Here is a 14087-nt window from a genome sequence, read left to right as displayed (position 1 = left end):
GTAAAGATGCGTATTAGTTTTCTGTTGCTGCTGTAACAAATTATGATAAACTTGGTGGGTGAAAACAATAAGTATGTACTGTCTTACACTTCTTTGAGGCAGAAGTCTGAATTGGGTCTCATGGACTGAAATCACAGCTTCGGCAGGGCTACATTCATTTCTGGAGGCTGTACGGGAGCAGAATCTGTTTCTTTGCCCTTTCCTTTTTATACAGGTCACCCACATTCCTTGGCTGTGGCCCCTTCCTCCATCCTCAAAGCCAGCCAGGGCGGGTGGTGTGCCTCTCACACCTCATCACTCTGCCCCCCTCTCCTGCCTCTTCCACTTTTAAGGACCTTGTGATTACATTGGGCCCACCTGGATAATCCAAGGCACTCTATCTAAACGTCAGCTGATAAGCAAGCTTAATTCCCCTGGCCATGTAGCGTAACATATTCACAGGTGCTGGGGCTATGGTCGGGGACATCTTTGTGGGGCCACTGTTTTCCTTACCCCAGGCTTGGAAGGGAGGACAAGGGGAGAAGTCATTCCCATCTGTGCTCCCTCTAGCCTGCATATCCCAGCAGGGGCGATGCCTAAGAAATAGCTGGGTTGGGGACCTACCACACGGTGACGGCCCCTACCAATTGCATCTGCTGGCTGGGGTGCTCTGGCCTGGATTCAACTCCTTCCTCCAGGTCGGGCCTGAATCTGTGAATGCACTGCTTGGTGCCAGGAGGCCATGTTGTTCCACACAAATCACAAAGCCAAGCAGTGCCCTGGGCTCGTGGAGATCTTGTGACACTCTCACCGAGGAAGGAGGGCCTGGCTTGGCAGGCTGGTCAAATACCAGGTTGCATAGTTACACCCTCACACTGTGGGACTCCCTGTTCAAGCTGAAGCCGGAACAGCTCTGAGCACCAAGGCCTGGGTCCCAAATGCAGACAGTCCAGTTTATACAATGACTGAAGCCCAACTGAAATGCCATCTCAATACCTAAAATGTGCAGAATTTGCAGGGCAATGAAAATCTTGTAACAAGGGAAAAACAAAACGAAACAAAATAGTTTCTCCTTCCTGTTTGGTGATGTCAGAGGGCAATTTTCATTTTGTTCAAGTCTCAGGCTGACGTTTTAACACGCGGCATTAGTTTTTCTATTTTTATTACTACCTAAATTAATAAAAGCAACTGGTGTTCAATAAGCGTTTTAATGGTTGAGAAGAAAGTTACCAAGTAATGCAAAGTCCTCCTCAGCATCTACGTGCACAGAAGCCTGGCTTCTGTCCTCCACGTGCTCTCAATGACACGTACATGACCATCGGGGGAGCACTTAACTGTCTTAATCCACTGCTCGCTAAAGCATGATGCCACAAAGGGCCACAGCGGTGCTTTGGGGGGACAAAGAAAGGGATGGGTTCCGAGGAGACAGCAGTGCGTGCAACCAGCCCGTGATCCACAAACCATGCGACTGTGGGCCCAGCCCCTGGGCCCTCCTTGTTGTTTTTTCCTTCCTTCTCCCAGGCTGCCAGCCCACAGACCTCCATGCCAAAGCTCTCTTTAGTTATCTGTTTTCTGGGGCCAACAGCTTGTAATAAGCCACCTCCGTTTGTCCCTTTTGACCCTCCCTTCTCAGACAGCTGGCTCTAGTGTGCTGCAAGTTCCTCCTGATGACTATTAGGTAAAAACTAGAGCCCACGGGTGGCAACCCTAAAGAGTGACAGGAGATCAAGGACAGACTTGGCATCTTGAATTTACGATCGTCATTTATTATTTCTCAGAAGCTGGCTGGTGACATAACGAGACTCACAGATATGGTCTCTGTTTCCCAGACTCTGAAGGTACACATTCCTATCAGTTACTTTTAATAACCCTGAAGATACCCCAGCTAAATCCAGTCACCAACAGCCACGGCCTGCCTGGTGGGTCGGCGTCCTTTAGGGCCTTCCCCCGGAGGGCTGTCCTTTGCGGCTGCACTGCCAAGGTCAATGATGTTCCTGTTTGCACTGTGAGGTGATCCACCCTTCTTGTGCTTGCCTTCCCTTTGCTGAGGGCTCATCACAAATCATCTCTCAGTACTTTTCCTATTTCCTTTGTAGAACTCACGTAGTTTACTGCTTGTGTGTGAATCCTTAAGGACTGGGCTGTCTTTTTATTAAAAAACTTCACGGAAATACCTTAGCTCTTTTTTTCAGGTTAAAAGGGAAGAATTCTGGAAAGGTGCTGGGTTCTCTGCATATTTTTTTCACTTGTCTAAATTATTTAAACAACATATTTCCAATTCAAGGATAAGAACAGGATTACCTAGCCTGCAGCCATTTGCATACTACTTCTTATTTTTTAATATATCTGCACACCGTCTGTGATATTCTTCCTTGATATTTCACGTTAAATCATCCCAAGCTTATACTATCCTTACCCTAAGCAACATTTGTAAAGTCACGGGTTTGAGATGCTAGCTGTAAAGTTTTTATTATTGTTTTAATTACAATTAAAATGTAATTGTTAAAAAGAAGTATTTCCCTGTCTACCGTCTAAAATTATTTCCTGTACTATTAATGTTAGCCTCTCACTTTGGGACACACTCATCTAGAACATAGTTTTGGCAAGAGATTTACATGAGGAACTTGAAAGAAACAAATCTACTGCTATTTCAACTTAGCCAAAGATAAAGAATTCTTATGGTCTGTTTACACTAACTTTGGAGAGTAAAGAAATTTAACATATTCAAGAATAATACAGAATATCTCACTGCCTACAGGTCAAAACTTTTATATAAAATAGAAAATTTGTAAGCATTATTAAATTCCTTTTTTAAAGCCACCTGAATTCTTTCTTTACAAGTTGGTCAGGGGACTCCCCTGGTGGCTCAGTGGTTAAGAATCCGCCTGCCAATGCGGGGGACACGAGTTCGAGTCCTGGTCTGGGAAGATCCCACATGCCACGGAGCAACTAAGCCCGCACGCCACAACTACTGAGCCTGCGAGCCACAACTACTGAGCCCTCTGTGCCACAGCTACTGAAGCCCACGCGCCTAGAGCCCGTGCTCTGCAACAAGAGAAGCCACCGCAATGAGAAGCCCGTGCACTGCAATGAAGAGTAGCCCCTGCTGGACACAACTAGAGAAAGCCCGTGTGCAGCAACGAAGACCCAATGCAGCCGAAAATAAATAAATAAGTAAATTCATTAAAAAAAAAAAAAGTTGGTCAGTTATCCATTCAGTCTTAAATGATCACATCTGAGCAATTCCAGCTTGGAGAGAACCAGGAGACACTGTTGTCTACTTGGTCCCACCATAGGGGCTGAGCTGGAACAACAGAACAAATGCCACCCATCTCTCCAGTCCCCACCCAAATCCTCCACCTCCAAAAGCGGGAACAAGCTCAGCTGTGATCTATGATCATTCCATTAACCTTGCAATGAAGCATTAAATTAAATTCCCTATTGCAGACTCTGCTTTCGTTACAAGGGGAAAAAGGCCTTCACTTTATGCTAATAGATTTACTAAGCAACTCCGTGTTTACAAGAGAATGCAAATAAGCAAAATAATTTAGCAAATTGTGAAATCTCCAGTGGGGGTGTTACAACAACTGACTTTTCTTTTGCTGGTATTTCCTCTAAAGGTTTTAGTTATAGAGTTTTAGCCTTAGAAAGAGCAGTTCTCAAACGGTTCATCTTTCTATAGAACTTTCAAACCAATACTTTAAATAAAATTATAGGAAAAAAGATGACTTGAGCTGGACAAGTCTTTTGTCCTCTCTGGTATCAATCACCACCTTGGATGCTGGGGAGACTCGGAGAAGGACATAGTCGAGTTGGTGGCAGAGCCTGGGCCTTGGGCAGATGCCAACTTCCCGACAATGAATTCAGCACTCTCCATACCAGCCCAAGCTTCCAAGTCTTCCCCAGAGAAGGTGAGGATTCCTCTTCAGCAAATTCCATTTCTGGGGGGTAACTTCAAAATAATGCTGCCCTATTTCTCTGAAGCCAGAGAACTACAGAAGTCATATCACTCTCTGTAAAAAAGTATGTCCTGCTAAGAGAATAGTAAGAAGCTGGGCTTGTGATACAAATACTTGGCACAGTGATTTCAAACCACTCATATCAAAATTCCATGTTATGGGGACTTCCCTGGTGGCGCGGTGGTTAAGAATCTGCCTGCCAATGCAGGGGACACAGGTTCGAGCCCTGGCCCGGGAGGATCCCACATGCTGCGGAGCAACTAAGCCTCTGCGCCACAACTGCTGAGCAGCCTCCGCTCGCCACAACTAGAGAAAGCCCGCACACAGCAATGAAGACCCAATGCAGCCAAAAATAAATAAATAAAAATAAATTTTAAATTCCATGTTATGTCTCATCAACCCAGATGTGGAAAGAGGTCAAGTATGCCAGAAAAATCCTTCAACAGTCAGATCATTAAAGGGTATTGAAATCTAGAAATATAGCACATCAGAGCTGGAAGGGATCTTGGAAATCATACAGTCTAAGCCCCTTCTTTAATAAATTGCTCATGGTCATAGAATTGGTTTGTGTCAGAGTAAAGACTAGAAACTTGGAGGCCAAATATTCTTCTTTATTATACGTTTTCTGAAGCTCTTTTTGTCTCTGAAGCAATGAAGACCGGTCAAGTCCTATCATGTCAACTACTCAGCATGCAGTGTATAAAGCTACATGGTTAAGCCTTGCCTCCTATCACCAGGCAACCGGAGAATTATCGGGAAGCCTGCTCAGCCATGGCCAGGAGAGCTCTCTTCTACACACAGACCTTCTGTGCATCACCAGGGACTCTGTTCCTTCCGAGGTGCAATACCTAGAAAGCTGGCTAACGGAGGAAGCAAAGCAGATCCCCAGGGCCTGCTGAACTGATAAAGATGCAGTAGCAACAGTCAAAACAACAACAAAAACTGCCCAGCCTGAGCTCGCTGGGTTCGTGCTGTCAGAAGCACCATCCCACCCAGAAGCAGGATGCCAGAGCTGGTCAGCGGTCCTCTCCCTCCTGCTGTGCCAGCTCCTAACCAGAGGCCCAGCTTCAAGGCCTCCCAACCTCTGGTGGGTTAAAGTAGCACCCATCCGCTCTCACTATCACTACCCTCATTTCTCAGGCCCCTCTGGACTGACCTCCACACCTGAGCAACCCCAAGTGGAGCAGGCTTACCTGTCAGCATCTCCGAGGCCCAGGGAGGTGTTTCTTTGCAGGGTCTCCCGCACCACAGCCATCCCATCAGGGAGCCGGTTCAGGCGGCGGGTGTAGAGGCCAAGTCCACCATCGGTCATGTACCTTTGAAAGAAGAAGAGGATGACGCAAAGGTATGGTTAAGGGCAGGTCCTGTGCCATCCTGCGGTTCATATCCAGAAGTCCTGCATGGCCATCCTGTGCTCTAAGGGGGAAGGAACTGAGGCTTTCCCAAGGCTCTGTCACTGATCACAGCCCAGGGATAACTCAGCTGACTCAACCCAAAGGATCACCAGCTTGCTAGTAAAAATAAGTCGGCTTAATTAACCCAAACTCACAGGAACCTTATGAAGCAGAAGGGAACTAGTAAATAAAATTAACTGTCAGATGCATTCATGACATTCTTTTTAATGTCAGCAATTATACAAGCAGGTATTTTACCTAAGTACTGTGAATGGAACTGACAAGTCATCGGCAAGTCATAGGGAAAAACGTTACAGAACAGTGCAGTGGAAAAAGTAGGCAAGCTTTTAAGATGAAAAGAAAGAAAAGATGGAGGATACAAGAGCCAGCTTTGCCGTCGTGCGCAAGTCATTTCTCTGAGTCCTGTGTTTTTCATCTAAACTGTGTGAATATCACAGCCTTCCTGCATCACAAGGTGGACATGAGAATTAGTGAGATAAGGAATATCACAGTGCTCTATAATTTGTATAAGATCGTAGAAACAGAAGATGTTATTAGGACAGTCATCATCTTGAAGTAGCTACAAGGGTAAATTTCACCTCTGACACTGATGTCTTAAGGGGGGTGTCCCAAACTCTCTGAATAACAGTAATGCTCCTTTACTTTTCTAGATCTCTCGGTGATGCCACAAAGCTGTCTTCTGATGAAATCAGTCAGGGGGAAGGGGAGACCCCTGAAACTTTCTGTATAGATGGCTGACTATCTATCAATCAGACCAGTTCCTGAAAGATTAGCTACCAGTAGGAGGTAGTTCAGGTCCAAAGCAGCTTTACTTCATGGACCTTCGCTCCTCCACGACACCCCACAAAGGAGACTGCTTGTGCCATCACCCTCATCTCCAGAGGAGAACAAGAATTCAAAGCAAAATTCGAGCAGAGCCAGAATCCAGACTCAGATCCCTTAAATTCCCACATGGGCCCCATCAGATTGACCTGCAATGCATCTGAAAGTGCACGAGATTTGCATTTCAAGTCAAATAATGGGAAGTAAGAAGACCAAAGAACGAGTGGTTGTTTTGCTGCAACAGTCAGCTGAGCTCATCATGGAACGTTTCACTGCCTTTGGTATCTTGGCTTTAGAATATATGGCGTAGATCCTGAGGGTTCTCAATCCTTGAGATTCTCCCACCTCTAGTTTAGGAACTTCTTAGGATATATTCTTAGAAAAATGGACTTACAGGATGCTGTGGAGGTTTCCCAGAACCAGTAGGGTCAACTTAGGGTCAGAGAAGAAAGTTTTCACAGAGGCCATCTTGGGTGAGAAGGAGCTTCTGTTTTGGGTCAAAAGAACTCTCCCTTAGGGCAGCTTCCAGGATACCATGTCTGAACTGACTTCTCTGATGGCCCCATTCACCCTCCCGTTTATGACATTCCAGCATAATGGAAAAATCTGCTGAAGTCAGTCAAACCGATTGTTTGTGCACCAGCAAAACAACACAACAGACTGGCTTTTTTCACTCAACTGTACGATAAAAACCACCCTGTGAATATACTAAAACCCAACGAATTGTACTCTTTAAAATGGTGAATTTTATGGTATCTGACTTATTCCTCAAGAAAAAGGAAAAAAGAAAACCCAAAAACCCCAGCGATTGCAGCTGCAGTTAAATAATTATTTGTGTAATGACTTTTGGAGGCTTGGTTCCCACGCTGGATAGTGAACTCCTTGACTGCAGGGACTATTTCATTTTGTTCAAATCTATATCCCATGTGCCTAACACATACTAAGTGCTTAATAAATATTGCTTTTGTTGAATGAAGCCCAAAGATACAGCCATAGGGTGAAGTTTAGCAAAAAACATTTGGGGAGGAAACCGATTACAGGTTCTTCTTCCTCTTAAATGTCAGCAAATTTGACATCTAAGACATACGGCAATTAAACTGTCTACCTGTCAGTCAACCCATCTGCCCATCCATCCACCCATCCACCCACCCACCCAGTCACCCAACAGATGTAGTGACCCTGGGTCCAGGGGTGGACTTCATGTGTGCATCCTACAATTAACATAAGGAGAAAAAAAAAACCACCTACAGAAAAATGCAGTAACTCTGCCAGAGGCTAGACTTTCTAGAGTAAATGTCCTTTCAAGGAGATTTCAGTGGAAGCTCTTCAAAACACTGCTGCACCATTAAACAAGGCAGTTAATTTCGATTTTAGCAAAGTCTGCTCAGCCATATAGATAAACCAAAATTTTTCAACTGGGGAGATCTTGTCAAAGGACAAACTAATTTTAGCATTCATTTCCCTGCTGGATTTTTATTGCTGGTGAAACAACACACACGGTTGGGCAATTACACTTACCCGGGCATGTAGACGGAGGCCCACACATACACAGCCCTGGCTTTCTGTGAAGGCCAAGAGCTGGTGAGCATTCCAGAGACTGAAAGCTGAGATGTGCTGCAGCCCCCAGCCCACTAACACCGGGTGCAAGATGGTGGTGTCAAAAACTGACCACCGATGAAGGTGCGGGGGGCCTTGGAGAGATGGGACTGGATGTGCTAACTTAGCTTGCCAACTGCCAACTGCTGCTGGGAATTCTGATTTTGTTTAGGCAGAGAGGAGGGGAAAGACAAGGATAAATCAGGATCCTCTGCCTTCTCAAATGCACCAAAGACTGAAAGCCAGAATCGAATGTAACCAATGTGACAACGATCCAGTTTCTTTACAAATCTACTTCATTCACATTGTGTGTGTGTGTGTGTGTGTGTGTGTGTGTGTGTGTGTGTGTGTGAGAGAGAGAGAGAGAGAGAGAGAGAGAGAGAGAGAGAGAGAGAGAGAGAGACAGAGGGAGACAGAGGGAGAGAGAGAGAAAGAAAGAGAGGGAAGGAGGGAGGGAGGAGTCAGAAGTGGTTAAGGAGAAGAGGGAATTTACCTCTTCTCCCAGAGATTTGTAAAAACGTATTCAATCATATTTTTTTTAATATTCAAACTAAATTCTATGTCCTCTCACTGCAAGACAGCACAGCACTGGAGATAGCTGTCACTTGAACCAGCCTCACACTCAAGAACTTAAAGTATTTATTTCTAAAATTATTATCCACCAAATACAGTAGTCTGATTTATAAAAAGCTCTGTATATATTTTTAATAACTCTTCTGGTCTCAATGAAAAATATACATTTTTTGGTTCAACTCAAATTTCTACAGGAATTGGCTACTGAATGCATTAATATAGACTGCTGTCAGTTCATCCCTTTAGGAAGCATAATTTTAGAGATGAAGCCGTCACTGGTGTGCTGATCTAAAAGACCAGCCCTCGCCATGGAAGGTGTAAAGGTTTATGTTCCTGACGGCTCAGGAGGCTGGGAGGGATGGCTGCACCCCATCTCTGGGATGCAGCTTTATCAGAGGCTCCCACTGCGTGGAGATGCAGTGACTTGCCTGAGGTCAGAAGGAAAGGAACCAGCTGATCTAGGGACCGAATCCCTGAGCACCAGGGCCACACTTTCCTTCTCCATGGAGAAATAAATAATTAGTGCTGGAGCCTAATGAGGTGCTGGTAATATCCTAATGCTGGCTTGCTGGGGTCCTAAGCCACCAGGCAACTGAACAATTTCCACACTGTCCTCCCGAGTTCCGCAGTGATGGGTGGAGGTTCCGCTGCTTCCCCAGAGGCTCCTGGATGGAGAGCGGGAGCCTCTGCTAAAGAGACAGGGTGTCTGTGGGGGTGTTTTTCTTGCTTTTCAAGGCTGGGGCACCCTGGGGTGGCCCACGAGCATCAGCGTTAGGAGCATGGCTCTAACTTGTCAGTGAGCCCTGGGTTCAAAGTCTCCCCTGCCCCTTGCTAGCTGAGGGCCCTCGTGTGCATCATTGTTAGCAAATACTAACGGTTACTGATGCTTGCTGGGTGCTATGCTAAGTGCCTCACATAAGTCATGACATCTTCAAAAGAGTTTTATCAAGTGTTATTTTTATCTCTATTTTTTAGATGAAGACAAGGAAACTGAGGTCAAGATCAAGTACAGGTAGGTGGGTTCTAATCCCAGCTTTGTCACTTTTGGAGGGTAATTTCTCCAAGTTTCAGTTTCCTCATCTGCAAGATGAGTGAAACTACAGATTAACCTCACAGGCCCGTGGTGGGTAGACTGAGACAGTGCGTATAATGCCCAGAGCCTGCTGTATCAGGAGCCCTTAAAACTGATTAGCTGCTGTTACTATCAGCAGCAGCAATGGCTCGTATCTCTGAGTAGTGACTCTGCAGTCCCTCCTCCCCTTTCAATTCCACAAATATTACGTGCTCTGTGCCGGGCTGGGGTTACAGAGACAGAAAGGTCTCATTCCTGTCCTGCTTAGTGAAGCTCAAAGTCAACAAGGGTCTCAGATATGTAAATAGGTAACTCTCCTACTGCCAGACGAGCCGTATTCCAGACGGATGTATGACAGGCTCTGTGCATAAAGGGGAAGGAGTCACAGTTGGCCTTTGAAGGGTGCATAGGAGTTTGCCAGCCAAAGGAGGAGGATCCATCTAGGCACACAGATAACATGTACAAAAGCAAAGAGGAGGGTAAGAGGATGGGAAGTAGTTCACTGTTGCCAGAGCAGCAGGAACAAAGACAGGAGCTGGGCTGCAAGGGGACTGGGGCACAGTCAGGAAGGGCTGGGAGGCCAGGCAGGGCTGAGACCTTTGCCTGGAAGCCAGGGAAGCTATGAAGGTAGTAAGCTAGTGAGTAACAGGTTTTTGATTCCTCCACCATTCAACACTCCATTTTTGGCAAGCACTGTCTCACTGATATCTCCTGTAGATTTTTCAGAACACGCCACTTGTCTGGATCCTGTCTGAGTCACCCCAGACCTTCGGGAAATGACCAGACTTTCAGGGTAGACCTCACCATCCCTCCAGCTAAAAGAGACCTGTGAAGGCAACGAGCCTATGACAAGGAACTTTCTCAACAAAATAGGTGCATCCTGTGTAACGGACAGGAGCTATGAAAAAGCTTTGGAATCTCATAGGACCTGTCAGAACAAATACGCTAAATTCTGAGTCCGACGCTGTCAACAGCTCTCTCCTCCTTCTTTAAATGTACATAGTGAGGCAACAATGTAGAACAAGTGAAACTGGCTCTGTGAGTCACCTTCAGAAGGAGGGAAAGAGGACCCCTCCTTCCCAAAGTTCCCAACCTGGCGCATAAGGAACACAAACGGGCTGGCGCACTAATCGCAAAGGAAATCACCTTCTGTCAAGAACTGGAGGAGGTGAGAGCGGATGGGAAGGGAGAAAAATATGTACACGGATGTATTTCAGTGTATTCCTAATAGAGCACAGCATAAAAAAAATTTTAAACTCTCAGAGGCAAGAAGTGAAAGCAACACCGACAGAAAAAAAAAAAATCGAGCCTCAGTGATTACTTTTCTTCAAAGAAATGTCAGCTTGTCTGTATTTCTGGGACACACATTTGGTTTAAATGTGAACACAGCAAAGAAAAATGGAATAAAAGAACTGCATATTTAAAAACTATTCCTTGCCAACATCAACATAAATATATGAACATATACATCAACAAATACTTCGTTGTATAAGGTTAAAGAAAATGATGTGGGCGGATGAAAAGACCTTGCATTCAAGTTTCACCAACACCCAAGTCCCCAGACAACCAATGCTTTCACAGTGCTCTTCTACTCCATTACAATAGTCCTGACATTTATAGTCTAAGTTTATTAGGATGTAAACTGAGTTTCTGGACCAACCTGTAAAAGGATCCCTTTAGTTTAGGGCCTCTTAGAAGTCAGATGAATAAATTTCACTCTGGGTCATGGAAGGACAAACTGACAAGCAAGTCTAACAAAGCTGCCTGAATCCTTTTGAAGAAAGTTGATCTTAGTGACAAAAAAGAATCTGCTACATTTGACTTAAGGGGAAAAGGTGCATTTGAAATGCAAAAACATGGTTGGAAAAATCCAGATTTTTAAACTTTTCAGTGCTCTTTTTTGGGAGGATGTGAGAGTTCAGTTTTCCTCTCCAGCAAAAATAATAATAATAATAGTAAGACTGCAGCACTAAAATTTAGGTGAACACTTAAAATTTTACTAATGAAACACTTGGGAACTGCTTTGCCCTCAGGTTTTAGGCACAAAATCTGAGGCAACCATGGCATATTTCATTTACCAATCCACCCCGCTGCTGCCCTCACCTCCAATGACAAGTACGGAAACGTATCACAGAGCAATTCTAAGACCCTACCCACTGCATAGCCTTAATATCTAAAAATCAAATAAAGGTGAGTCCTAATCAAAGAACAGGTTGCTGCTGCTTCTCTATCATGGACCACCCCAAACTGACACACAGTGAAATGAAACTTACAGCGGCCTTCAGAGAGAAAGTCTAAGTTTCGAATGTCTCTCTTTATTTCGTTTCCCTGCAATAATACGACTTCAGGTATAAGTAATCCAGACTAGACCACACAAATAATCAAGAAACATTTCTTTGGTGCTCATGTCTTTTAGGGAACTCCTCCAATAACTCTGCTGGCAGAGGGAGAGGGGGATGTGCCCCTACAGGACCAGTTTCCTACCTTCCTGCTCGGAGCAGGGTTGGGGCAGAGATCAGCAGGACTTCCCAGGGTGCTCTAGGACAGCTGGCGCTTCAGGACATCCCCGAGCTGGTATCTTGCTCTTTTTAGGAGGATATGAGAGTTCAATTTTCCTTTCCAGCAAAATCTGCCCTTATTTCGCTGAATCCTGGAGCAGCCACCCGAGGCCAGAGCACAGAACAGGGCTATGGCAAACAGATGTCACTTTCACTGCAGGGAAGTTCCTTCAATGGCCAGGAGCCACCAACGGGGAGCATCCACAGCTCAAGGGGCACCAGCTCCGTCCGTGGCTCATCTGCATCTCACTTCCGTCTCATCGAGTCAGTCCTGGCTGTGAAGTGAGTCAGACGATTGGGGAAACCCTGGCTCAATTCTCTGAGCCTGGTGTAGCAGGAAGGCAAGTCTGCAGAAGTGAGCCAGGCTCAGCAGGTCTGCAGCCTACTCTGGCTACCTAGTCACCGGAGCACGCCTCTCTGGGGAGCACCGCAAAGACGTTGCTAAGCAAGTCAGGCAAGAGCTCAGCTCCAGCAGGCCACGGAGACACAGGTAACAGCAGGAAAAGGCAGGCCTGAGTAAAGGAGGAGTCAAAAGGTCCCGGGGGGTCCACTAAGCCTCGCTGGGTGAACGTGGTGCCACAGACTTTATTTCCGAAAGCTAGGTGCTGCAAAGCTGCTTGAAGAGAACAGAAGGCACACTGCAGGGGTCATGCCACAAAACTCAACACCTGCCTCATCCTCTACCTGCCGCTGAACCAGTAGCTTCAGCAGCAGCTGGCAACTTATTGGAACTGCGGCATCCCAGACCTCCCGAATCAGACCCTGCAGTTCAACAAAGTCCCCACGTCGTTCTAATGTGCATTAAAGAGTGGAAAGCAGGGCCTCCCCGGTGGCGCAGTGCTTGAGAGTCCGCCTGCCGATGCAGGGGACGCAGGTTCGTGCCCTGGTCCAGGAAGATCCCACATGCCGCAGAGCGGCTGGGCCCGTGAGCCATGGCCGCTGAGCCTGCGCGTCCGGAGCCTGTGCTCCGCAGCGGGAGGGGCCACAACAGTGAGAGGCCCGCGTACCGCAAAAAAAAAAAAAGAATGGAAAGCAGTGACCTCAGGCAGTGTTCTCTGTAGTGGGGAGCATAAGATGACCCAGAGGGGTGAAAACGAAAATGCTTCTGTTTATATTCATTTCTTATCACGTCCCTTTTAAATCCTGTGTGTATGCAGGTATTATAGTATGCACAGTGTTTCAGTCACAAAGCATATGTATGTTTAAAAAACAAATACAGCGTCTAATGGAGGAACAAGCTCTTTCTGACGCAACCAAAAGCAGTTTAGAGACCACCATCTGAAGCAGAAATTCCTAAATCTTCTTAAGTTGTGGACCCCTCAGAGAAACCCGTGAAAGCCATGGAGCCTATTTCTCGTATGAATAAAACATGTATCCAGTTCAAGTCAGGTCACAGACCCCCCCACCCCAACACAGGCCCCGTGTTAGTGGCCCCTCTGCGGAGTTAGGGCAGAAGTGGATCCTGGCTGAGTCGGTCCCTTGGACATATAGTTTCCGCAGAGCAAGGTGTTGGCTTGTCTTTGCTGTAAACGGACTTTGCGCTGGCACATGGCATCGCTGTAACTCACAAGTCACCCTGGCTTCTAGCACACAGACTCAATCTCACCACTGCTGTGGGTTTGGGTTTGACTCCACCAAACTCCTAGCAGAGGAGAGACTGATCTAGCGGGAAAATTCCTGCATGGTGATAAAACATGCTGCTATGGTTCTCGCATCTTTTGCAAAATGTAATGTGGATTTTTACAAGTTTAACAAAATTCCATCTAGCGCTGATTACCAGAGCATTTCGGTTTAGCTTGCCTACGGATCTATATGTATATCAATGCTATACATATAAATCCGTAACCGTACTAATAAAATACACAGTCACACAGAGAGCCAGGGATTGTAACAATTTATCCCTATTTATGACCCCTATTTAAATAAATACACACATATAAATTTTTCATTACAACCCATAACTATGCTTGTTTAAAATGGGTGTTGGCAGGGTACCCTACTGAAGAAAGGCTGCATGCTTTGGAAATTTGACAGTCCCCATGTCTGGAATTTGGTCTGGCCTGAGTTCTCTTTATTGTGGTTCAACTGTCAGTGTGGGATTGCAGCAGGTATT

At 45.9% G+C, this 14087-nt stretch overlaps 1 protein-coding gene across 3 annotated transcripts in view; it reads right to left on the bottom strand.

The window, feature by feature from the left end:
• The window catches only part of NAV2 (neuron navigator 2), a 393794-nt gene that overhangs the window by 114889 nt on the left and 264818 nt on the right, over window positions 1-14087 (bottom strand). For all 3 annotated transcript variants that reach the window (XM_065881976.1, XM_065881977.1, XM_065881978.1), the window contains one exon: window positions 5132-5254. In XM_065881976.1, the coding sequence (XP_065738048.1) occupies window positions 5132-5254 (123 nt within the window). The remainder of the gene's footprint in view (window positions 1-5131; window positions 5255-14087) is intronic.

Source organism: Phocoena phocoena, chromosome 8, assembly GCF_963924675.1.
Source record: "Phocoena phocoena chromosome 8, mPhoPho1.1, whole genome shotgun sequence".
In the NCBI taxonomy this organism is placed as follows: Eukaryota; Metazoa; Chordata; class Mammalia; order Artiodactyla; family Phocoenidae; genus Phocoena; species Phocoena phocoena.
Note: the sequence above shows the minus strand (reverse complement) of the source record. Positions and strands in the feature narration are given on the sequence as shown.